The 24,390-nt window shown below is 40.4% G+C and overlaps 1 protein-coding gene across 1 annotated transcript in view; it reads right to left on the bottom strand.

Moving 5' to 3' along the window:
• Window positions 1–17,466, bottom strand: part of LOC139421746 (NACHT, LRR and PYD domains-containing protein 12-like) — a 31,769-nt gene extending 14,303 nt beyond the window's left edge. The window contains exons 1-7 of the mRNA XM_071172865.1: window positions 17,204–17,466; window positions 12,846–12,962; window positions 12,436–12,520; window positions 12,074–12,305; window positions 9,480–11,247; window positions 8,850–9,023; window positions 4,878–5,051 (exon numbers count right to left, since the gene is read on the bottom strand). Of these exons, the coding sequence (XP_071028966.1) occupies window positions 4,878–5,051; window positions 8,850–9,023; window positions 9,480–11,247; window positions 12,074–12,305; window positions 12,436–12,520; window positions 12,846–12,962; window positions 17,204–17,466 (2,813 nt within the window). The remainder of the gene's footprint in view (window positions 1–4,877; window positions 5,052–8,849; window positions 9,024–9,479; window positions 11,248–12,073; window positions 12,306–12,435; window positions 12,521–12,845; window positions 12,963–17,203) is intronic.
• Between the last annotated feature and the right edge of the window lie 6,924 nt (window positions 17,467–24,390).

Below are 24,390 nucleotides of genomic sequence, written 5' to 3'. Positions count from 1 at the left end.
CTCTCACCATTACCAATAACAGAGGCTACAACAAAACATGCTAACCTCTCACCATTACCAATAACAGAGGCTACAACAAAACATGCTAGCCTCTCACCATTACCAAAAACAGACTACAACAAAACATGCTAACCTCTCACCATAACCAATAACAGAGACTACAACAAAACATGCTAACTCCTCACCATTACCAATAACAGAGGCTACAACAAAACATACTAACCTCTCATCATTACCAATAACAGAGACTACAACAAAACATGCTAACCTCTCACCATTACCAATAACAGAGGCTACAACAAAACATACTAACCTCTCATCATTACCAATAACAGAGGCTACAACAAAACATGCTAACCTCTCACCATTACCAATAACAGAGACTACAACAAAACATACTAACCTCTCACCATTACCAATAACAGAGGCTACAACAAAACATGCTAACCTCTCACCATAACCAATAACAGAGGCTACACCAAAACATACTAACCTCTCACCATTACCAATAACAGAGACTACAACAAAACATGCTAACCTCTCACCATTACCAATAACAGAGGCTACAACAAAACATGCTAACCTCTCACCATTACCAATAACAGAGGCTACAACAAAACATGCTAACCTCTCACCATTACCAAAAACAGACTACAACAAAACATGCTAACCTCTCAACATAACCAATAACAGAGACTACAACAAAACATGCTAACCTCTCACCATTACCAATAACAGAGGCTACAACAAAACATGCTAACCTCTCACCATTACCAATAACAGAGGCTACAACAAAACATGTTAACCTCTCACCATTACCAATAACAGAGGCTACAACAAAACATTCTAACCTCTCACCATTACCAATAACAGAGGCTACAACAAAACATGCTAACCTCTCACCATTACCAATAACAGAGGCTACAACAAAACATACTAACCTCTCACCATAACCAATAACAGAGACTACAACAAAACATGCTAACCTCTCACCATTACCAATAACAGAGACTACAACAAAACATACTAACCTCTCATCATTACCAATAACAGAGGCTACAACAAAACATGCTAACCTCTCACCATTACCAATAACAGAGGCTACAACAAAACATACTAACCTCTCACCATAACCAATAACAGAGACTACAACAAAACATGCTAACCTCTCACCATTACCAATAACAGAGACTACAACAAAACATGCTAAACTCTCACCATTACCAATAACAGAGGCTACAACAAAACATGATAACCTCTCACCATTACCAAAAACAGACTACAACAAAACATGCTAACCTCTCACCATAACCAATAACAGAGACTACAACAAAACATGCTAACCTCTCACCATTACCAATAACAGATGCTACAACAAAACATACTAACCTCTCATCATTACCAATAACAGAGGCTACAACAAAACATGCTAACCTCTCACCATTACCAATAACAGAGGCTACAACAAAACATGTTAACCTCTCACCATTACCAATAACAGAGGCTACAACAAAACATTCTAACCTCTCACCATTACCAATAACAGAGGCTACAACAAAACATGCTAACCTCTCACCATTACCAATAACAGAGGCTACAACAAAACATACTAACCTCTCACCATAACCAATAACAGAGACTACAACAAAACATGCTAACCTCTCACCATTACCAATAACAGAGGCTACAACAAAACATACTAACCTCTCATCATTACCAATAACAGAGACTACAACAAAACATGCTAACCTCTCACCATTACCAATAACAGAGGCTACAACAAAACATACTAACCTCTCATCATTACCAATAACAGAGGCTACAACAAAACATGCTAACCTCTCACCATTACCAATAACAGAGACTACAACAAAACATACTAACCTCTCACCATTACCAATAACAGAGGCTACAACAAAACATGCTAACCTCTCACCATAACCAATAACAGAGGCTACACCAAAACATACTAACCTCTCACCATTACCAATAACAGAGACTACAACAAAACATGCTAACCTCTCACCATTACCAATAACAGAGGCTACAACAAAACATGCTAACCTCTCACCATTACCAATAACAGAGGCTACAACAAAACATGCTAACCTCTCACCATTACCAATAACAGAGGCTACAACAAAACATGCTAACCTCTCACCATTACCAAAAACAGACTACAACAAAACACGCTAACCTCTCACCATAACCAATAACAGAGACTACAACAAAACATGCTAACCTCTCACCATTACCAATAACAGAGGCTACAACAAAACATGCTAACCTCTCACCATTACCAATAACAGAGGCTACAACAAAACATGTTAACCTCTCACCATTACCAATAACAGAGGCTACAACAAAACATTCTAACCTCTCACCATTACCAATAACAGAGGCTACAACAAAACATGCTAACCTCTCACCATTACCAATAACAGAGGCTACAACAAAACATACTAACCTCTCACCATAACCAATAACAGAGACTACAACAAAACATGCTAACCTCTCACCATTACCAATAACAGAGACTACAACAAAACATACTAACCTCTCATCATTACCAATAACAGAGGCTACAACAAAACATGCTAACCTCTCACCATTACCAATAACAGAGGCTACAACAAAACATACTAACCTCTCACCATAACCAATAACAGAGACTACAACAAAACATGCTAACCTCTCACCATTACCAATAACAGAGACTACAACAAAACATACTAACCTCTCACCATTACCAATAACAGAGGCTACAACAAAACATGCTAACCTCTCACCATTACCAATAACAGAGGCTACAACAAAACATGCTAACCTCTCACCATTACCAATAACAGAGGCTACAACAAAACATGCTAACCTCTCACCATTACCAAAAACAGACTACAACAAAACATGCTAACCTCTCACCATAACCAATAACAGAGACTACAACAAAACATGCTAACCTCTCACCATTACCAATAACAGAGGCTACAACAAAACATACTAACCTCTCACCATTACCAATAACAGAGGCTACAACAAAACATGCTAACCTCTCACCATAACCAATAACAGAGACTACAACAAAACATGCTAACCTCTCACCATTACCAATAACAGAGGATACAACAAAACATGCTAACCTCTCACCATTACCAATAAGAGAGGCTACAACAAAACATGCTAAACTCTCAACATAACCAATAACAGAGACTACAACAAAACATGCTAACCTCTCACCATTACCAATAACAGAGGCTACAACAAAACATGCTAACCTCTCACCATTACCAATAACAGAGGCTACAACAAAACATACTAACCTCTCACCATAACCAATAACAGAGACTACAACAAAATATGCTAACCTCTCACCATTACCAATAACAGAGACTACAACAAAACATACTAACCTCTCACCATTACCAATAACAGAGGCTACAACAAAACATGCTAACCTCTCACCATTACCAATAACAGAGGCTACAACAAAACATGCTAACCTCTCACCATAACCAATAACAGAGGCTACACCAAAACATACTAACCTCTCACCATTACCAATAACAGAGACTACAACAAAACATGCTAACCTCTCACCATTACCAATAACAGAGGCTACAACAAAACATACTAACCTCTCACCATTACCAATAACAGAGGCTACAACAAAACATGCTAACCTCTCACCATTACCAATAACAGAGACTACAACAAAACATACTAACCTCTCACCATTACCAATAACAGAGGCTACAACAAAACATGCTAACCTCTCACCATTACCAATAACAGAGGCTACAACAAAACATGCTAACCTCTCACCATTACCAATAAAAGAGGCTACAACAAAACATGCTAACCTCTCACCATTACCAATAACAGAGGCTACAACAAAACATGCTAACCTCTCACCATTACCAATAACAGAGACTACAACAAAACATACTAACCTCTCACCATTACCAATAACAGAGGCTACAACAAAACATGCTAACCTCTCACCATAACCAATAACAGAGGCTACACCAAAACATACTAACCTCTCACCATTACCAATAACAGAGACTACAACAAAACATGCTAACCTCTCACCATTACCAATAACAGAGGCTACAACAAAACATACTAACCTCTCACCATAACCAATAACAGAGGCTACAACAAAACATGCTAACCTCTCACCATTACCAATAACAGAGGCTACAACAAAACATGCTAACCTCTCACCATTACCAATAACAGAGGCTACAACAAAACATGCTAACCTCTCACCATTACCAAAAACAGACTACAACAAAACATGCTAACCTCTCACCATAACCAATAACAGAGACTACAACAAAACATGCTAACCTCTCACCATTACCAATAACAGAGGCTACAACAAAACATGCTAACCTCTCACCATAACCAATAACAGAGACTACAACAAAACATGCTAACCTCTCACCATTACCAATAACAGAGACTACAAAAAAACATGCTAACCTCTCACCATTACCAATAACAGAGGATACAACAAAACATGCTAACCTCTCACCATTACCAATAAGAGAGGCTACAACAAAACATGCTAACCTCTCACCATAACCAATAACAGAGACTACAACAAAACATGCTAACCTCTCACCATTACCAATAACAGAGGATACAACAAAACATGCTAACCTCTCACCATCAACCTCAAATAAAAGGTGACATTCTGTACTGTCTCCTAATATGAAACATTATTTCTCAAATTCAAAATGCTGGAGCAGAGCACCAAATGTAAAACTGTAATCTTCACTGTCCAAACACATATGGTGTGGACTATGTGTGTCTGGTAAACACATCTGGTGAACAGTTATCACTTGTTGACCAACTACAGGAATACTGACCTCAGAGTCTCCAGTTTACAGTGGGGATTCCCCAGTCCATCAGAGAGCAGCTTCACTCCTGAATCCTTCAGGTCATTGTTACTCAGGTCCAGCTCTCTCAGGTGTGAGGGGTTTGACTTCAGAGCTGAGACCAGAGAAGCACAGCCTTCCTCTGTGACTAGACAGCCTGACAGCCTGCAAAGATTCAAATCATATTAAAACCACACTGATTTGGTGGTGAAAATAGTGGCAGTATATTTTTTCAACATATTCAGATATATCAGTGTCCTGAAACCTTCCATATCTATTCATAAATGAATGTATCATTATTATAAATGACAAATGATCAAAGTATTGACTGTAGATGTCCTGACCTTAGTTAACTTTGTTTTCTTAATTATTTTAGTTAGGTCAGGGTGTGATGAGGGCTTGTTTAGTTTATAGACATCTATGGGGTTTGTCTAGTCTAGGTGTTTATATGTCTATGGTTGCCTGGATTGGTTCTCAAACAGAGGCAGCTGTTTATCGTTGTCTCTGATTGTGAACCATATTTCTTGGTTTATTTGTGGGTTGTTATTCTATGTTTAGTTGTTTAGTATTGTGGGTTGTTATTCTATGTTTAGTTGTTTAGTATTTGTGGGTTGTTATTCTATGTTTAGTATTGTGGGTTGTTATTCTATGTTTAGTTGTTTAGTATTGTGGGTTGTTATTCTATGTTTAGTTGCCTGTTCTGACATATTGCTTTACGGTTCATTTTGTTAGTTTCTTTTCTTCCTGTAAATAAAGAAGAATGTTACAACGACTGTGACATCAGATAGAAACATCTATAGAATGTTACAACGACTGTGACATCAGATAGAAACATCTATAGAATGTTACAACGACTGTGACATCAGATAGAAACATCTCTAGAATGTTACAACGACTGACGTCAGATAGAAACATCTGTAGAATGTTACAACGACTGTGATATCAGATAGAAACATCTATAGAATGTTACAACGACTGTGATGTCAGATAGAAACATCTATAGAATGTTACAACGACTGTGACGTCAGATAGAAACATCTATTGAATGTTACAACGACTGTGACGTCAGATAGAAACATCTATAGAATGTTACAACGACTGTGACATCAGATAGAAACATCTATTGAATGTTACAACGACTGTGACATCAGATAGAAACATCTATAGAATGTTACAACGACTGTGACATCAGATAGAAACATCTATAGAATGTTACAACGACTGTGACGTCAGATAGAAACATCTATAGAATGTTACAACGACTGTGACGTCAGATAGAAACATCTGTAGAATGTGAGTTATCACGTTACAGTTTATAATGTCACCTTTTATTTGAGGTAGACTGACCAGACTTGTATAAAAAGCAGAATCAGTCAAAAGACAGACAGTGAGGTATCAGATTTAGATTGTATTGAGTAGACAGTCCACACCATATATATTTAGACAGTGAGGTATCAGATTTAGATTGTATTGAGTATACAGTCCACACCATATCTATTTAGACAGTGAAGCTAACATTTTAAATGTGTCTCTATACTCCAACATTTTGGATTTGAGATCAAATGTTTCATATGAGGTGACAGTATATAATGTCACCTTTTATTTGGGGGTATTTTAATACATACAGTTGAAGTCGGTAGTTTACATACACCTTAACCAAATACATTTAAACTCAATTTTTACAATTCCTGACATTTAATCCTTGTTAAAATTCCCTGTCTTAGGTCAGTTAGGATCACCACTTTATGTTAAGAATGTGAAATGTCAGAATAATAGTAGAGAGAATTGTTTTTTTTTAGCTTTTATTTCTTTCATCACATTCCCAGTGGGTCACAAGTTTACATACACTCAATTAGTATTTGGTAGCATTGCCTTTACATTGTTTAACTTTTGTCAAATGTTCCTTCCACAAACTACCCACAATAAATTGGGTAAATTATGGCCCATTCCTCCTGATAGAGCTGGTGTAACTGAGTCAGGTTTGTAGGTCTCCTTGCTCACACATGCTTTTTCAGTTCTGCCCTCAAATTATCTGTAGGATTAAGGTCAGGGCTTTGTGATGGCCACTCCAATACCTTGACTTTGTTGTCCTTAAGCCATTTTGCCACAACTTTGGAAGTATGCTTGGGGTCATTTTCCATTTGGAAGAACCATTTGTGACCAATCTTTAACTTTCTGACTTATGTCTTGAAATGTTGCTTCAATATATCCACATAATTTTCTTCCCTCATGATGCCATCTATTTTGTGAAGTGTACCAGTCCCTCCTGCAGCAAAGCACCCCCACAACATGATGCTGCCACCCCCGTGCTTCATGTTTGGGATGGTGTTCTTCAGCTTGCAAGCCTCCCCCTTTTTCCTCCAAACATAACGATGGTCATTATGGCCAAACAGTTCTATTTTTGTTTCATCTGACCAGAGGACATTTCTCCAAAAAGTATGATCTTTGTCCCCATGCGCAGCTGCAAACTGTAGTTTGGCTTTTTTATGGCGATTTGGGAGCAGTGGCTTATTGCTTGATGAACAATCTTTCAGCTTATGTTGATATAGGACTCGTTTTACTGTGGATATAGATACTTGTGTACGTTTTTCCTCAAGCATCTTCACAAGGTCCTTTGCTGTTGTTCTGGGATTTATTTGCCACAAAGTAAGATCATCTCTAGGAGACAGAAAGCATCTCCTTCCTGAGCGGTATGACGGCTGAGTGGTCCCATGGTGTTTAGACTTGCGTACTATTGTTTGAACAGATGAACGTGGTACCTTCATTCATTTGGAAATTGCTCCCAAGGATGAACCAGACTTGTCGAGGTCTACAATATTTTTTCCGAAGTCTTGGCTGATTTCTTTTCATTTTCCCATGATGTCAAGCAAAGAGGCACTGAGCTTGAAGGTAGGCCTTGAAATACATCCAAATTATGTCAATTAGCCTATCAGAAGCTTCTAAAGCTATGACATGATTTTCTGGAATTTTCCAAGCTGTTTAAAGGCACAGTCAACTTACTGTATGTAAACCTCTGACCCACTGGAATTGTGATACAGTGAATTATAAATTAAATTATCTGTCTGTAAAAAAGTGTTTGAAAAATTACTTGTGTCATGCACAAAGTAGATGTCCTAACCGACTTGCCAAAACGATAGTTTGTTAACAAGACATTTGTGGAGTGGTTGAAAAACGAGTTTTAATGACTCCAAACTAAGTGTATGTAAACTTCCGACTTCAACTGTATGTGTTTCACGATGAAAATGAAATTATGATGATGCTATGATTAAGAAAAATCATGAATGAATCATGAACAATAATGAGTGAGAGAGTTACAGAGGCTACAACAAAACATGCTAACCTCTCACCATTACCAATAACAGAGGCTACAACAAAACATGCTAACCTCTCACCATTACCAATAACAGAGGCTACAAAAAAGCATGTTAACCTCTCACCATTACCAATAACAGAGGCTACAACAAAACATGCTAACCTCTCACCACTACCAATAACAGAGGCTACAACAAAACATGCTAACCTCTCACCATTACCAATAACAGAGACTACAACAAAACATGCTAACCTCTCAGATTTACCGATAACCTCTGTCACTTTCTCGATTCATTCATGATTAGTCATAATCATGGAATCATCCACATGAATGTAGAAGTGTTCAGAAACATCTTCTATTCTTACTGACAATACAAGTGAAGTGACTCCAAAATGACAGGACATTATTCACCATTCAGTTTCTATTAGGAAAACATCTAAAACACAACCAAGACAAACTGCAAATGCATTCAACAAGTTTGTAGAATCACTTGCTTGATGTAACCACTGCAGGCATGGAATTTGTGACAAAATACTAAACTTATGACTACTCTAATAGTAAGTAAATGAGTAAATGTGTCAGAATAATTACGACGTTTTCAAATGGGAGAACTACATACATAAAGTGCTTTCATATCTGATAATACTGACCTCAGAGTCTCCAGTTTACAGTGGGGATTCCCCAGTCCATCAGAGAGCAGCTTCACTCCTGAATCCTTCAGGTCATTATTACTCAGATCCAGCTCTCTCAGGTGTGAGGGGTTTGACCTCAGAGCTGAGACCAGAGAAGTACAGCCTTTCTCTGTGACTCCACATCCTGACAACCTGACAAAGAGATCATCATGACTTCACAAACACACTGTTAATTTAACACCAGTAGTGTAGAAGGATAATGGCAGATGCATTTGGTTTATTCTCCCAAACAAGATATAGATTAATCTTCTGTCTCCTTGAATTGTATGGTCATATTGTTATACTAATGTGAAAATCAATGCATTTACTCAATATGTTTTTAAATATGATATTATACACACAGGGTAGCCTTAGTGGTCAGAGCGTTGGACTAGTATCCGGAAGGTTGCAAGTTCAAACCCTGAGCTAACAAGGTACAAATCTGTCGTTTTGCCCCTGAACACCTGGACGTCATTGAAAATAAGAATTTGTTCTTAACACACCCTGACAGTTAAATAAAGGTAAAATAAAAAAAACAACACATATTTTTCTCTAAACTGAATATTTCTTCCTGATGATTAGTTCTTAAATGTCATTTTATTTACTCACAGAGCAGCTCTGGAGGCTTTGACCACTGGCAGCAGCCTCAGAAGACCTTCCTCTGATCTGGAGTATTTCTTCAGGTCAAACACATCCAGCTCCTTTTCTGAAGTCAGCAACACAAAGACCAGAGCTGACCACTGTGCAGGTGACAGGTTGGGTTTTGAGAGACTTCCTGATCTCAGGAAGCTTTGGATCTCCTCCACGAGAGAATGGTCATTCAGTTCATTCAGACAGTGGAACAGATTGATGCACCTCTCTGGAGAGGGATTCTCCCTGATCTTCTCCTTGATGTACTTGACTGTTTTTTCATGGGTCTTTGAGCTGCTTCTTGTCTTTGTCAGTAGACCTCGTAAGTGCTTCTGATTGGACTCCAGTGAGAGGCCCAGAAGGAAGCGGAGGAAAAGGTCCAGGTTTCCCGTCTCACTTTGTAAGGCTTTATCCACAGCACTCTTGTAGACAGTAACTTCAGGCTCGTCTCTGAACAGCGCAGAAATGTTCCTTGAGGTTGATTGAGGCTTGGCCATTAGATTCTCATTGTTGTTGATGAATGAGAGGAACACATAAACAGCAGCCAGAAACTCCTGAATGCTCAGATGAACAAAGCAGTACACCTTGTCCTGGTACAGCACACATTCCTCTTTAAAGAGCTGTGTGCACAATCCTGAGTACACTGAGGCTTCATTGACATCAATGCCAGCCTCTTTCAGGTCTTCTTCATAGAAAATAAGATTGCCATTCACAAGCTGTTGAAAAGCCAATTTTCCCAGTGACAGAATGCTCTCTTTATTCCCAAGATACTTTTCATTCTTCTGTTTGGTATGAAACACCACAAGGTGTGTGTACATCTCAGTCAGAGTCTTGGGCATCTCTTCTCTCTTATGTTTCAGCATGTGTTCAAGGACTGTTGCAGAAATCCAACAGAAGACTGGAATGTGGCACATGATGTGGAGGCTCCTTGATGTCTTTATGTGTGAGATGATTCTGTTGGCCAGGTCCTCATCACTGAATCTCTTCCTGAAGTACCTCTCCTTCTGTGGATCATTGAACCCTCGTACCTCTGTCACCTGGTCAACACACCCTGAAGTGATCTTATTGGCTGCTGCAGGTCGGGTAGTTATCCAGAGGAGAGCAGAGGGAAGCAGATTTCCCTTGATGAGATTTGTCAGCAGAACATCCACTGAGGTTGACTCTGTGACGTCCCAACAGATCTTGTTCTTCTGGAAGTCTAGGGGCAGTCGGCACTCATCCAGACCATCAAAGATGAACAGAACTTTGTACTTGTGGTAGTTGGAGATTCTTGATTGTTTGGTTTCCATTGAGAAGTGATTGAGAAGTTCAATGAATGTGTGTTTGTCCACTTTCATCAAATTCAGCTCCCGAAACGGGATTGAAAATACAAATTGGACATCCTGATTTGCTTTTCCTTCAGCCCAGTCCAGAATGAACTTCTGCACAGAGACTGTTTTTCCAATGCCAGCAACTCCCTTTGTCAGCACAGTTCTGATAGGTTTGTCTTGTCCAGTTAAGGGTTTGAAGATGTCATTACATTTGATTGCAGTCTCTGGTCTTGTTTGTTTCCTGGTTGTTGTCTCAATCTGTCTCAGCTCATGTTCCTTATTGACCTCTCCTGTTCCACCCTCTGTGATGTAGAGCTCTGTGTAGATCCTATTGAGAAGTGTTGGGTTTCCTTGTTTAGCGATCCCCTCAAATACACATTGAAACTTCTTCTTTAGATTAGATTTGAGTTCACGTTGGCAAATCACAGCAAGCTCATCTGAAGGAAGAAATAACACAGTGGATTTTAATATAACGCCTGTTTTAATAAATCCTCTTAGGGATGATGCGGAATTTGGTTCCTGTACAGGAACCAAAATCCGTGAAATTTCAGAGCGCCACCTGTAGTACTCGATAAAACTCAAACTTTCATTAAAACACACATGCAAGGTACTGAATTAAAGCTACACTCATTGTGAATCTAGCCAACATGTCAGATTTGTAAAATGCTTTTCGGCGAAAGCGTGAGAAGCTATTATCTGATAGCATGCACCCCCCGAAATACCTGAACGAGACCTAAACAAAATATTTAGCGGTAGCCGGCGCTACACAAAACGCATAAATAAAATATAAAACATTCATTACCTTTGACGAGCTTCTTTGTCGGCACTCCTATATGTCCCATAAACATCACAATTGGGTATTTTTCCCGATTAAATCCGTCATTGTATACCCAAAATGTCAAATTATGAAGGCCGGTCTGATCCAGGAAAATTCACCTTTACAAGACGCAACGTCACTTTTTAAAATTAAAAAAGTTGCGAACATTCGCATCATCCATAACAGGTTTTAATAAATGTTTTCATAATCCATTCCAGACTATTATTGTTATTATTATATTATTATTGGTATTATTGATGGTATTATTAATGTAGTCTCTCTCTCTCTCTAAATTAATCACCACAACACATCCCTGCTGCTACTTGATGAAGTCACTAGGTGTTGTGTTAAGGCTGCTACAATATCATTGAGTTACACAGCTACTTTAGCTGTACTTTAGCTACAGCTTTTAAATGTTATAAAACATCATTCATCATGAGGCAGACAGCTCTTACTTTTCTCCAGTGTGTCAGCAAGCTCCTTCTGGTTCATTGTCCTCAGGATGTGCAGTGTGATCTTCAGAGCCCCCTCTCTGGCACTGCTCTCCTGCTTCTCATCTTCAGCATCCACCACTTCCTGCTTCTGACTCTCAAAGCCTTCTGGGAGTTCTGGACTAAGAATCCTCTTGAACATCTTCAGCTCGTTCTTCACAAATCTAATAATATTCTCTTCAAGCAACTGAAAAAAATAAAGTAAATAAGTTAAGCAAGAAACAAAATGCTTTATATTCAAAACATTAATGAATGATTGACAGATCAACTTTACTTGAGATAAACAAGAAACAAATATACATAACAGGACCACATACACTGAATATAGAGGCCAGGTTTGTTTCATGACTCTGGGAAGACTGACCACTGAGCATCTCTGACTCCGATCTCTCCTGTTGGTTTCTGTGGACAAAACATGAGATTACATCTCCTCATCCAGGGAGTTCACACACACACACACACACACACACACACACACACACACACACACACACACACACACACACACACACACACACACACACACACACACACACACACACACACACACACACACACGTAGGGAATGTTGTGTTTGTTTAATATTGTTTTAGGACTATGAAAATGGACAAAATGATTAGCCTATGGATTATGAAAACAACAACAATAAATGGGAAAATGGGAGAGGAGAAATGACTAGAGACAGTGTTGTTTAACTCACTGACCATGACCCAGGAGTTCTTCTTACCTTTGTTCAGTAGAAAAGTCTCCCTCTCTAAAGTATATAAGAGCATCCATAGACCGGTCACTCTTCATGGACACACAGCTGGGAACAGGGGAGGCTGGTCTCTCCTGCTTAATTGGTCTTCAACACAACAGAGACAATGGCTGTCGTCCCAGAAGGAAGCCTTACAAACACCTGAGACCTTGTAACACTAACGAGTCACATGACAGCGGGTAGGGAAACTGGCTAATTGGGCCCAATTTGGACATTTTTACTTAGGGGTGTACTCACTTTTGTTGCCAGCGGTTTAGACATTAATGGCTGTGTGTTGAGTTATTTTGAGGGGACAGCAAATCTACACTGTTATACAAGCTGTACACTCACTACTTTACATTGTAGCAAAGTGTCATTTCTTCAGTGTTGTCACATGAAAAGATATACTCAAATATGTACAAAAATGTGAGGGGTGTACTCACTTTTGTGATATACTGTATATATAATATATATATATTTAATTATCTAAATGTATGGTGTTTTTAGTTGATGTCTTTTGAATTGTCTGTTATGTAATAATGGTTATTTTTTTTATTTTTTTGTAAGTGGTAAAATGAACTAGAACATTTTGTATTTTGCAATTCTGAGTAATTACTACTTTAGTAAATAATTACACATTATTCAGTACTACTGCAATTCCTCCATAATTCCAATAGATGGCAGCATAAGACCACTAATGCCATTTCAGAAGATTAGTTTAGTTTTCTCCCTGGATACACCACCACTCCCCCTCACAGGAAAACTCCCTTGTGCTTCTTCCTGTCCCTTTCCACACTGCTAACACAAGAGGAAGGACTGAAAAAGCATTTAACAGATTATTGTGAAGTAATATAATGATGATTCATGTTTATTATTACCTGGTTTTATGCTCATGTTTTGAAATTATACTTCATTACTATAATGATTATCAATAAACCTGAAAAGGAATTCATTGACCTCTGGTCTAGAAAAACACATTTTCCCAGTACATTCATTGTCAAATTCCTCAACCAGCATCGAGCCGCTCTGCCTTCTCTCCTTAGTAGTCAACTCAGCCCCGCTAAAAAGCTTGTGTCGTTACTCTGCCTTCTCTCGCTAGTAGTCATTTCAGCCCCGCTAAAAAGCTTGTGTCGTTACTCTGCCTTCTCCGGGGGCATGTTGAGGTAAATTTACTAACTGGGAGGGTTGAATTATGTAATTTATTGGAGGGCTGGAAGACGCACTCTTGTCTTTTCTATTCCGAGGTTGTTTACTCGCAATATCAGATATTAATATTATGTTTTATAATGCATGTATACTAAGGTTGAGGTTCTGACTAGTGACTATTTACCTGGGGTTCAATACCTGCTATAGTCACTATTTTTTTGCTCTCCCAAATCAACACAGCCCTAATATGAGATATATAGCTAACTAAAGTAATGAGAGACCATTTTAGAAAATTATGGCAATCATATAGTCTGTAGTTGTATGCTATTTTATGTCAATCATATTGCTGCTTGTAGCCTGTAACTGATGCTTCGTGGTCCATCATAGTGCTGCTTGTAGACTATAACTGATGCTTCGTGGTCCATCACATTGCTGCTTGTAGACTATAACTGATGCTTCATGGTCCATCATATTGCTGCTTGTAGACTATAACTGATGCTTCATGGTCCATCATATTGCTGCTTGTAGACTATAACTGATGCTTCATGGTCCATCATATTGCTGCTTGTAGACTATAACTGATGCTTCGTGGTCCATCATATTGCTGCTTGTAGCCTATAACTGATGCTTCATGGTCCATCATATTGCTGCTTGTAGACTATAACTGATGCTTCACGGTCCATCATATTGCTGCTTGTAAACTATAACTGTTGCTTCATGGTCGGCAGCGTAGCTTAGTGGTTAGAGCGTTGGACTAGTAACCGGAAGGTTGCAAGTTCAAACCCCCGAGCTGGTACAAATCTGTCGTTCTGCCCCTGAACAGGCAGTTAACCCACTGTTCCTAGGCCGTCATTGAAAATAAGAATTTGTTCTTAATTGACTTGCCTAGTTAAATAAAAAAAAATAAAAAAATAACCACCCTAATCCAATAAATCCAGCGAATGATAGTATTTGATGACAAAATTTGCCCACAAGGACAACCACCGCGCCACTCCACCCTACACAAAACATCCCTTATTTTCAGTGTTTCTACAATTCCCCCAGAGGAAACTGTATGGTGGAAAAACTATTGGGTTTTGACAGCAAATGATAAAAACATGACAGATAAATTCAAAATGAGAGGAAGGACTAGAGGCTACAAGGACAAAACTATTGATGCTGCAATGATGAAAATATCTCAAAACCCAAGAGAGGAGTTGCTAAAAAAACAACAACCGTCTTTTGCACCAAGTTTACCAAGTACTGGGAGAAAATGTAAGCAATCCTGAAAAAGCACTGGCATATTCTACAATCAGAAAACAAATCACACACCTCTTCAAGTAACCCCCACTGGTGGTCTATAAGTGTGGCATTGAGCATGTTGCTCTACCAAGGAGAGGAGGTAACATGGAGATCCTACCACTACAGAGGATGTAACATGGAGATCCTACCACTACAGAGGATGTAACATGGAGATCCTACCACGACAGAGGATGTAACATGGAGATCCTACCACTACAGAGGAGGTAACATAGAGATCCTACTACTACAGAGGAGGTAACATGGATTTCCTACCACTACAGAGGGAGGGGAGGTTACATAGAGATCCTACCACTACAGAGGAGGTAACATGGAGATCCTACTACTACAAAGGGAGGGGAGGTAACATGGAGATCCTACTACGACAAAGGGAGGCTTGCTGGATATCCTAAAAACATTGACCCCTAGTTGTGTGAATATTGACTTTGATCTCAGGCCCTGCTGAACAATTCTCTCTTTAAAATTGATATCTTCTTTCAACAGCTTATCAGAGTGCATCCAATATGTTCCTCCTGGTGATGATGCTTATTATGCATTAAGGTTGAACCAAAAGATTACATGGAACAAAACATGAATTGAAATAGGAAACAATTAAATAGGTGAAATTTAGGTGAAATGTAATTAAACAATAATGTCTGTTGATGCTAATATGATGTACAATATTCAGTTATGTTTCCATATCATAACAATAGACTAATATATTAAATATGTTATAAACTATTGTTTTTTAAACAGTTTATTTAATTCATTCTAATTAACTTAATAATTATGACACACCCCTCTCTATTGACATTGGTTAAACTAATTGCACTGTTTGTCTACATAACCTGGTTCAAGTATTCATGACATCACCCTGAAGAAGACACAGTGATGCTGAAACGTTGGTAAAAACCCAATAAATTACTGGGAGTTTATATATGGAGTTTATATATGGAGTTTATATATGGAGTTTATACATGGAGTGTGCGACTCAATTTATTTTTTATATCTTATAGTTTATTAGCCGTTAGTCAGAAACTCCACAAAAAAAAATATCTGGGTGTGCTCCAGCTCATGTTTTCTATTGGAAAAACTATTGGAACCATTTCCCTGTTTGACCGCTAGGTGTTATGGGTATTATGACACCTCCACTGTGGGGCTCTATAAAACTATTGGAACCATTTCCCTGTTTGACCGCTAGGTGTTATGGGTATTATGGCACCTCCACTGTGGGGCTCTATAAAACTATTGGAACCATTTCCCTGTTTGACCGCTAGGTGTTATGGGTATTATGACACCTCCACTGTGGGGCTCTATAAAACTATTGGAACCATTTCCCTGTTTGACCGCTAGGTGTTATGGGTATTATGACACCTCCACTGTGGGGCTCTATAAAACTATTGGAACCATTTCCCTGTTTGACCGCTAGGTGTTATGGGTATTATGACACCTCCATTGTGGGGCTCTATAAAACTATTGGAAACATTTCCCTGTTTGACCGCTAGGTGTTATGGGTATTATGACACCTCCACTGTGGGGCTCTATAAAACTATTGGAACCATTTCCCTGTTTGACCGCTAGGTGTTATGGGTATTATGACACCTCCACTGTGGGGCTCTATAAAACTATTGGAACCATTTCCCTGTTTGACCGCTAGGTGTTATGGGTATTATGACACCTCCACTGTGGGGCTTTATGGTGCAAATTAAATGGGAGAATCTAGAGAATAATATTAGTTTAATCTTGCTGTGATGTTCTCAGTAAAATGTCAGACACTAAACTCTATGTATTTAATATCTTAGAACAGTAATATTTTACCCATCAGCCTTCATTTCTCATGAAAAAACACAAACGAGAAAAGATGGTGGTTATTGTGTTTTGGATATAAACAATTCATAAAATCTTAAAAAAATGGTCCCTCTCACCTCTTAGATTTGGTGCCATGTTCCCCAGAGACATTCCTTTTAGAGGCAGGGCCCCCCTTCTCGCTCTCCCCAGTGAGACTCATTTTAGAGGCAGGGCCCCCTTCCTCTCTCTCCCCAGAGACATTCCTTTTAGAGGCAGGGCCCCCTTCCTCTCTCTCCCCAGAGACATTCCTTTTAGAGGCAGGGCCCCCTTCCTCTCTCTCCCCAGAGACATTCCTTTTAGAGGCAGGGCCCCCTTCCTCTCTCTCCCCAGAGAGACTCATTTTAGAGCACTGTCCCCTAAACAGAGATCCAGCATGTTGGTTGTGGTTAAGACAGTGACAACTAAACAGAGATCCAACATGTTAGTTGTGGTTAACACAGTGACAACTAAACAGAGATCCACCATGTTGGTTGTGGTTAACACAGTGACAACTAAACAGAGATCCACCATGTTGGTTGTGGTTAACACAGTGACAACTAAACAGAGATCCAACATGTTGGTTGTGGTTAACACAATAATTCTTGAAGGTCATATGTTCTCTTTTATTCATTATCTCTTAGTAAATGTTTTATTTCTAACGGACACATCCAAACAATGCATCACATGAATATGTAGTCCAGATGTATATTTTTCACCTTTTGTCCATAATAATAATAATATAATAATAATAATAATAATAATATAATATATAATAATATTAATAATAATGTGTCACTTTCTCTTTTAATAATTTCTCTCATTCTAGTGTGTTGCTTTCTTCAACAGGTATGATATTATGATGCTGTTTCTGAATTCAGTTCATAATATTAATGTTAAGAAAAGTCTGGTCAGTGGTTTCATACCAAATTACACAGGAAGCAGGAGTTCATTGGAATTTAGAAAACAACAAATGTTCTGATATTCTGAAAGATGATTTAGAACTATGATACATTAACATTTTTACAAATTATAAAATAACCACTATATAAGAATCGTATAATACGATATATGAACAATATGTTTTTAAATGTGACTTGCCTACGCCCAGTTAGCGCCATTTAGTATGATTGAACTGTCACGTAGCTGTCCCAGGTGAAATGGACTGTTAGATCTGAGTGTTTTACTGTCATTCACTATACTAAAATAACACCAGACATTTAATGTCTCTACACACTTTATAATAATCCCTGGGAAGATTCTTACCTTGTAGCCTGAATTCACAACCAGAACATGTCAAGTCACTGAGATATTTTCCGTTGTGCTGAGAGAGAACCTTCCTGATGACAAGTGTCTCTGTATCTATGTTCTAGGTACAGTTGATCTTTGGATGCAATAATATCTGGTCAAAGTCTAGTGACACAACACCATAGTATTTCATAACCATAACAGCAGTTGGCCAGTAAAGGCCATGGAATACTATAAAACAGGGTTCGTCAACTAGGTTTGGCTTCGGGACAATTGTTTTCTGAGTTAAAGTCGACTGTCAAGAACATAATTAGCATATAATATTATCACAATTAATAGGCTGAGTTAATGAATAGGCTGAATGAATGAATAGGCTGAGTTAATAAATAGACTGAATTAATGAACAGGCTGAATTAATGAACAGGCTGAATTAATGAGCAGGCTTAATTAATGAACAGGCTGAATTAATGAACAGGCTGAATTAATGAACAGGCTGAATAACAAACAGGCTGAATTAATGAATAGGCTGAATTAATGAATAGGCTGAGTTAATGAATAGACTGAAGTGACAATAAAATAATGTAGATCTGATTAAGTTCATAAAATCACCAGTATCTCGGTATTATGAATCTTAGCATGATACTTTCAAAGTGTCTTTCCCGCCCCAGACAGAGGCCTTCCCGCCCCAGACAGAGACCTTCCTGCCACAGACAGAGGCCTTCCTGCCCCAGACAGAGACCTTCCTGCCACAGACAGAGGCCTTCCCGCCCCAGACAGAGACCTTCCTGCCACAGACAGAGGCCTTCCCACCCCAGACAGTGTCCTTCCCGCCCCAGACAGAGGCCTTTCCGCCCCCAGACAGTGTCTTTCCTGCCCAAGACAGAGGCCTTCCCACCCCAGACAGAGGCCTTTCCGCCCCAGACAGTGTCCTTCCCGCCCCCAGACAGTGTCCTTCCTGCCCCAGACAGAGGCCTTCCCGCCCCAGCAGAAACATGTAATCATTAACTACAAGCTACAAACACGACAGTAGAATCCTCCTTCGTGGCCTGACCCAACAACAGAAGGTCACAAGCCTTCCTAAAAGCATAATGGGTACTAACCAAACACAATATGCCCTTCACAGACGAGGAGCTTTTCAAAAAGTGCATGGTGACAGTTTTGGAGTAATTGGCCACAGACAAGTCTATGGATAGCATAATTGCGTCTGTCAAACAGGTGCCCCTTGTCTGCTTCAACAACCGGACACGTGTCCATGCTCTGAAGGATGACGTGCATAGGATTGTTCTGGAAGGGCTCAGTCAGGCTGAGCATTTTCCCCTGGCTATTGATGAGAGAACTGTTGTTCCCCTGGCTATTGAGGAGAGAACTGTTGTTCCCCTGGCTATTGATGAGAGAACTGTTGCATTTGTTACATACATTAAAACAATCCCACGTTATAAATTAAAATGTAGCTGTGATTCAAACGAAAGAACGATGGAGCAACAAGAATTGATTAATCAGAAAATTCAGAAAGAATCCCAGCTGAGACACAGGCCATAGAAATGTAAAGGTCATTTCAGACTAAGCCGACATATGCAGTGTTTACTGTGAATGCAGTCTCCATGAAGGGGGAACATTTCCTTTAAATGTCAACAACTTGTAGGCCTGTCTGCTGTATATGAATATGTGTAGCCTGGCCTATATGATGAGTAACGTTATATTCAACCAGCCCATGTTTACTGTGAATCTCCATGAAGGGGGAACATTTCCTTTAAATGTCAACAACTTGTAGGCCTGTCTGCTGTATATGAATATGTGTAGCCTGGTCTATATGATGAGTAACGTTATATTCAACCAGCCCATGTAGTGTTTCAGGCGTTCAGACAGTGAAAACTGATGCGTTTTAAGCTCTCGCCCAAAGCCTGTTGTCTTGGCATGTGGACATAAACTTTCTGATCAACCAAATATGTTCTTATTCTACTCATTACAAGTCTCTAGTAGCACAATCAAGCTGTTTCCCCAGTTTACTGAGGAGTATATTCAACCCCAGCTAAAAGCCCACAGACCTATTTATTAAATAAAGTCCACCACAGTAAGAGTCCTCAACTGTAGTGAGAACATTCTGTCATATGTTTAAGGGCTGTTTCATGATTGTGATTCCAAAATGTTCCAGTGCTGAGGAACTGTAATGGTTTGAATACACCTGCTCTTTCTTATCAGAAATGATGAGTCTACAAAGCTTGTTCTCTAAATGTGTTTCTCTGTAGGCTACATACTGAACCCTTAAAGATATAATCCTTAGTTGATGAACCCATTTCTGTCAAGGCTCAGGAGAAGACCCAGATGCAGACAGTTTCGAAGTAACAACATTTTATTACACAGAATGGGGGGGGACAGGGGGGGGGGGGTAAACGACAGGTCAAGGACAGACAGAGGTCAGTAATCCAGAGCAGACTCCGAAAGGTACAGAACGGCAGGCTCAGGGTCAGGCTCAGGGTCAGGGTCAGGGTCAGGGTCAGGCTCAGGCTCAGGGCAGGGCAGGGTCAGGGCAGGCAGGGTCAGGGCAGGCAGGCTCAGGGTCAGGGCAGGGCAGGGCAGGCTCAGGGCCAGGGTCAGGGCAGGGCAGGCTCAGGCTCAGGCTCAGGCTCAGGGTCAGGGTCAGGGTCAGGGTCAGGGCAGGGCAGGGCAAGCAGGCAGGCTCAGGGTCAGGGTCAGGGTCAGGGCAGGGCAGGGCAGGGCAGGGCAGGGCAGGGCAGGGCAGGCAGGGTCAGGGCAGGGCAGGCAGGCTCAGGCTCAGGGTCAGGGTCAGGCAGAATGGTCAAAACCAGGAAAACTAGAAAACAGGAACTGACAGGTGCATGGGGAAAACCGCTGGTAGTCAGGCACGCTCAGGGCAGGCAGAATGGTCAAAATGGGAAAACTAGAGAACAGGAACTAGAGAATGACAGGAGTACGGGGAAAACTGCAGGTAGTCTTGACTAAACAAAACGAACTGGCAACAGACAAACAGAGAAGACAGATTTAAATACACTGGGGATAATGGGTGACACCTGGAGGGGGGTGGAGACAATCACCAAGACAGGTGAAACAGATCAGGATGTGACACTCGTCTCCTCAGGTTCTAGTCCTTCAATAAAACGAAATGCTACTACGACGTGGCCTTTTGGACAGGCGGATGACAATACCTTGGCAATACCTTGACCATCTATTGATAACAGATAATCAATACCTTGACCATCTATTGATAACAAATAATCAATACCTTGACCGTCTATTGATAACAGATAATCAATACCTTCACCATCTATTGATAACAGATAATCAATACCTTGACCATCTATTGATAACAGATTAAACAGACAGAAAATATGTTCAAGGAAATCCAATCTAAACAAAAAAACATTCAGAAATGACAGAAGCTGCTATGCAATTACTCTGTTACCATCCAACAACAGATCATTAGCAACAGAAACCAAGTTCAGAAACAGATACGAATACACATTATTATTGTGTTTGTCCACCAAGAATGATCATATAACTGATATGAGTTGACTTGTTCCTATATATATAACCTGTATATTTTTTCATCAGGCCACAGAGGAACCTCAGTTCTAGCAGCAGACTGAAGGTTCCCTCCAGATTGGTCCTCAATCTGTTACTCTGCTGTCTGTGGAGTTCAGTCTTGGAAGAGACTGCTGGTGGGGGACCATCAATCTGTTACTCTGCAGTCTGTGGAGTGCAGTCTGGAAGAGACTGCTGGTGGAGGACCATCAATCTGTTACTCTGCAGTCTGTGGAGTACAGTCTGGAAGAGACTGCTGGTGGGGGACCATCAATCTGTTGCTCTGCAGTCTGTGGAGTGCAGTCTGGAAGAGACTGCTGGTGGGGGACCATCAATCTGTTACTCTGCAGTCTGTGGAGTGCAGTCTGGAAGAGACTGCTGGTGGGGGACCATCAATCTGTTGCTCTGCAGTCTGTGGAGTACAGTCTGGAAGAGACTGCTGGTGGGAGACCATCAATCTGTTACTCTGCAGTCTGGAAGAGACTGCTGGTGGGGGACTATCAATCTGTTCCTCTGCAGTCTGGAAGAGACTGCTGGTGGGGGACCATCAATCTGTTGCTCTGCAGTCTGTGGAGTACAGTCTGGAAGAGACTGCTGGTGGGGGACCATCAATCTGTTCCTCTGCAGTCTGGAAGAGACTGCTGGTGGGGGACCATCAATCTGTTACTCTGCAGTCTGGAAGAGACTGCTGGTGGGGGACCATCGACGGAGGATGCTGTTCTTCCTCTCCATCATCTTCAGTTTTCTGTCATCAGAAAAGTTCTAAATACTTTGACCAGGGAGATCAATTATATTCATTGATCTAACAATTACACTGTTAAAAACTGAGGAAGTAATTCTCTATCTGCACAACCTGAATGGTATGGATTTTATATAGGCTATGTTGACATATCAAATCAAATGTTATTGGTCACATACACATGGTTAGCAAATGTTAATGCGAGTGTAGCGAAATTCTTGTGCTTCTAGTTCCGAAAGTGCAGTAAATATCCAATGAGTAATCTAACAATTCCACAACTACTACCTTATACACACAAATGTAAAGGGAAGAACAAGAAAATTTACATATAAATATATGGATGAGCGATGGCCCGAACGGCATAGACAAGATGCAATAGATGGTATAGAGTATCGTATATACATGAGATGAGATGAGATGAGTAAGGTAGGGTATGTAAACATGATATAAAGTGGCATTGTTTAAAGTAACTCGTGATACATTTATTACATCCAATTTTTAATTATTAGTGGCTAGAGATTAGAGTCAGTGTGTTGGCAGCAGCCACTCAATGTTAGTGATGGCTTTTTAACAGTCAAATGGCCTTGAGATTGAAGCTGTTTTTCAGTCTCTAGGTCCCAGCTTTGATGCACCTGTTCTGACCTCGCCTTCTGGATGATAGCGGGGTGAACAGGCAGTGGCTCGGGTGGTTGTTGTCCTTGATGATCTTTTTGGCCTTCCTGTGACATCGGGTGGTGTAGGTGTCCTGGAGGGCAGGTAGTTTGCCCCCGGTGATACGTTGTGCAGACCTCACTACACTCTGGAGAGCCTTACAGTTGTGGGCGGAGCAGTTGCCGTACCAGGCGGTGATACAGCCTGACAGGATACTCTCGATTGTACATCTGTAAAAGTGTTTTTGGTGACAAGTCAAATTTCTTCAGCCTTCTGAGATTGAAGAGGTGCTGGTGCGCCTTCTTCACCATGCTGTCTGTGTGGTTGGACCATTTCCGTTTTCCTGTGATGTGTACACCGAGGAACTTAAAACGTTCAACCTACAGTCCTGTCGATATGGATGGGGGGATGCTCCCTCTGGTAATCAAGCCTACCACTGTTGTGTCACCTGCAAACTTGATGATTGAGTTGGAGGCGTGCATGACCACTCAGTCATGGGTGAAAAGGAGTACAGGGGAGGGCTGAGAATGCAGCCTTGTGGGGCCCCAGTGTTGAGGATAAGTGGGGTGGAGATGTTGTTTCCTACCCTCACCACCTGGGTGCAGCTCATCAGAAAGTCCAGTACCCAGTTGCACAGGGCGAGGTTGAGACCCAGGGTCTCGAACTTAATGACGAGTTTGCAGGGTACTATGGTGTTAAATGCTGAGCTGTAGTCAATGAACAGCATTCTTACATAGGTATTCCTCTTGTCCAGATAGGACAGGCCAGTGTGCAGTGTGGTTGAGATTGCATCGTCTGTGGACCTATTTGGGCGGTAAGCAAATTGGAGTGGGTCTAGGGTGTCAGGTAAGGTAGAGGTGATATGATCCTTAACTTGCCTCTCAAAGGACTTCATGATGACAGAAGTGAGTGCTATGGGGCGATAGTCGTTTAGCTCAGTTACCTTAGCTTTCTTGGGAACAGGAACAATGGTGGCCCTCTTGAGGCAGACTGGGATAGGGATTGATTGAATATGCTTGTAAACACACCAGCCAGCTGGTCTGAGGGCGCAGTTAGGGATGCCTTCTGGGCCGGCAGCCTTGCGATGGTTCACGCATTTAAATGTTTTAC

Source organism: Oncorhynchus clarkii, chromosome 12, assembly GCF_045791955.1.
Source record: "Oncorhynchus clarkii lewisi isolate Uvic-CL-2024 chromosome 12, UVic_Ocla_1.0, whole genome shotgun sequence".
NCBI classification, from domain to species: Eukaryota; Metazoa; Chordata; class Actinopteri; order Salmoniformes; family Salmonidae; genus Oncorhynchus; species Oncorhynchus clarkii.
The sequence above is the reverse complement of the archived record's forward strand: the minus strand, read 5'-3'. Positions and strand labels throughout refer to the sequence as shown.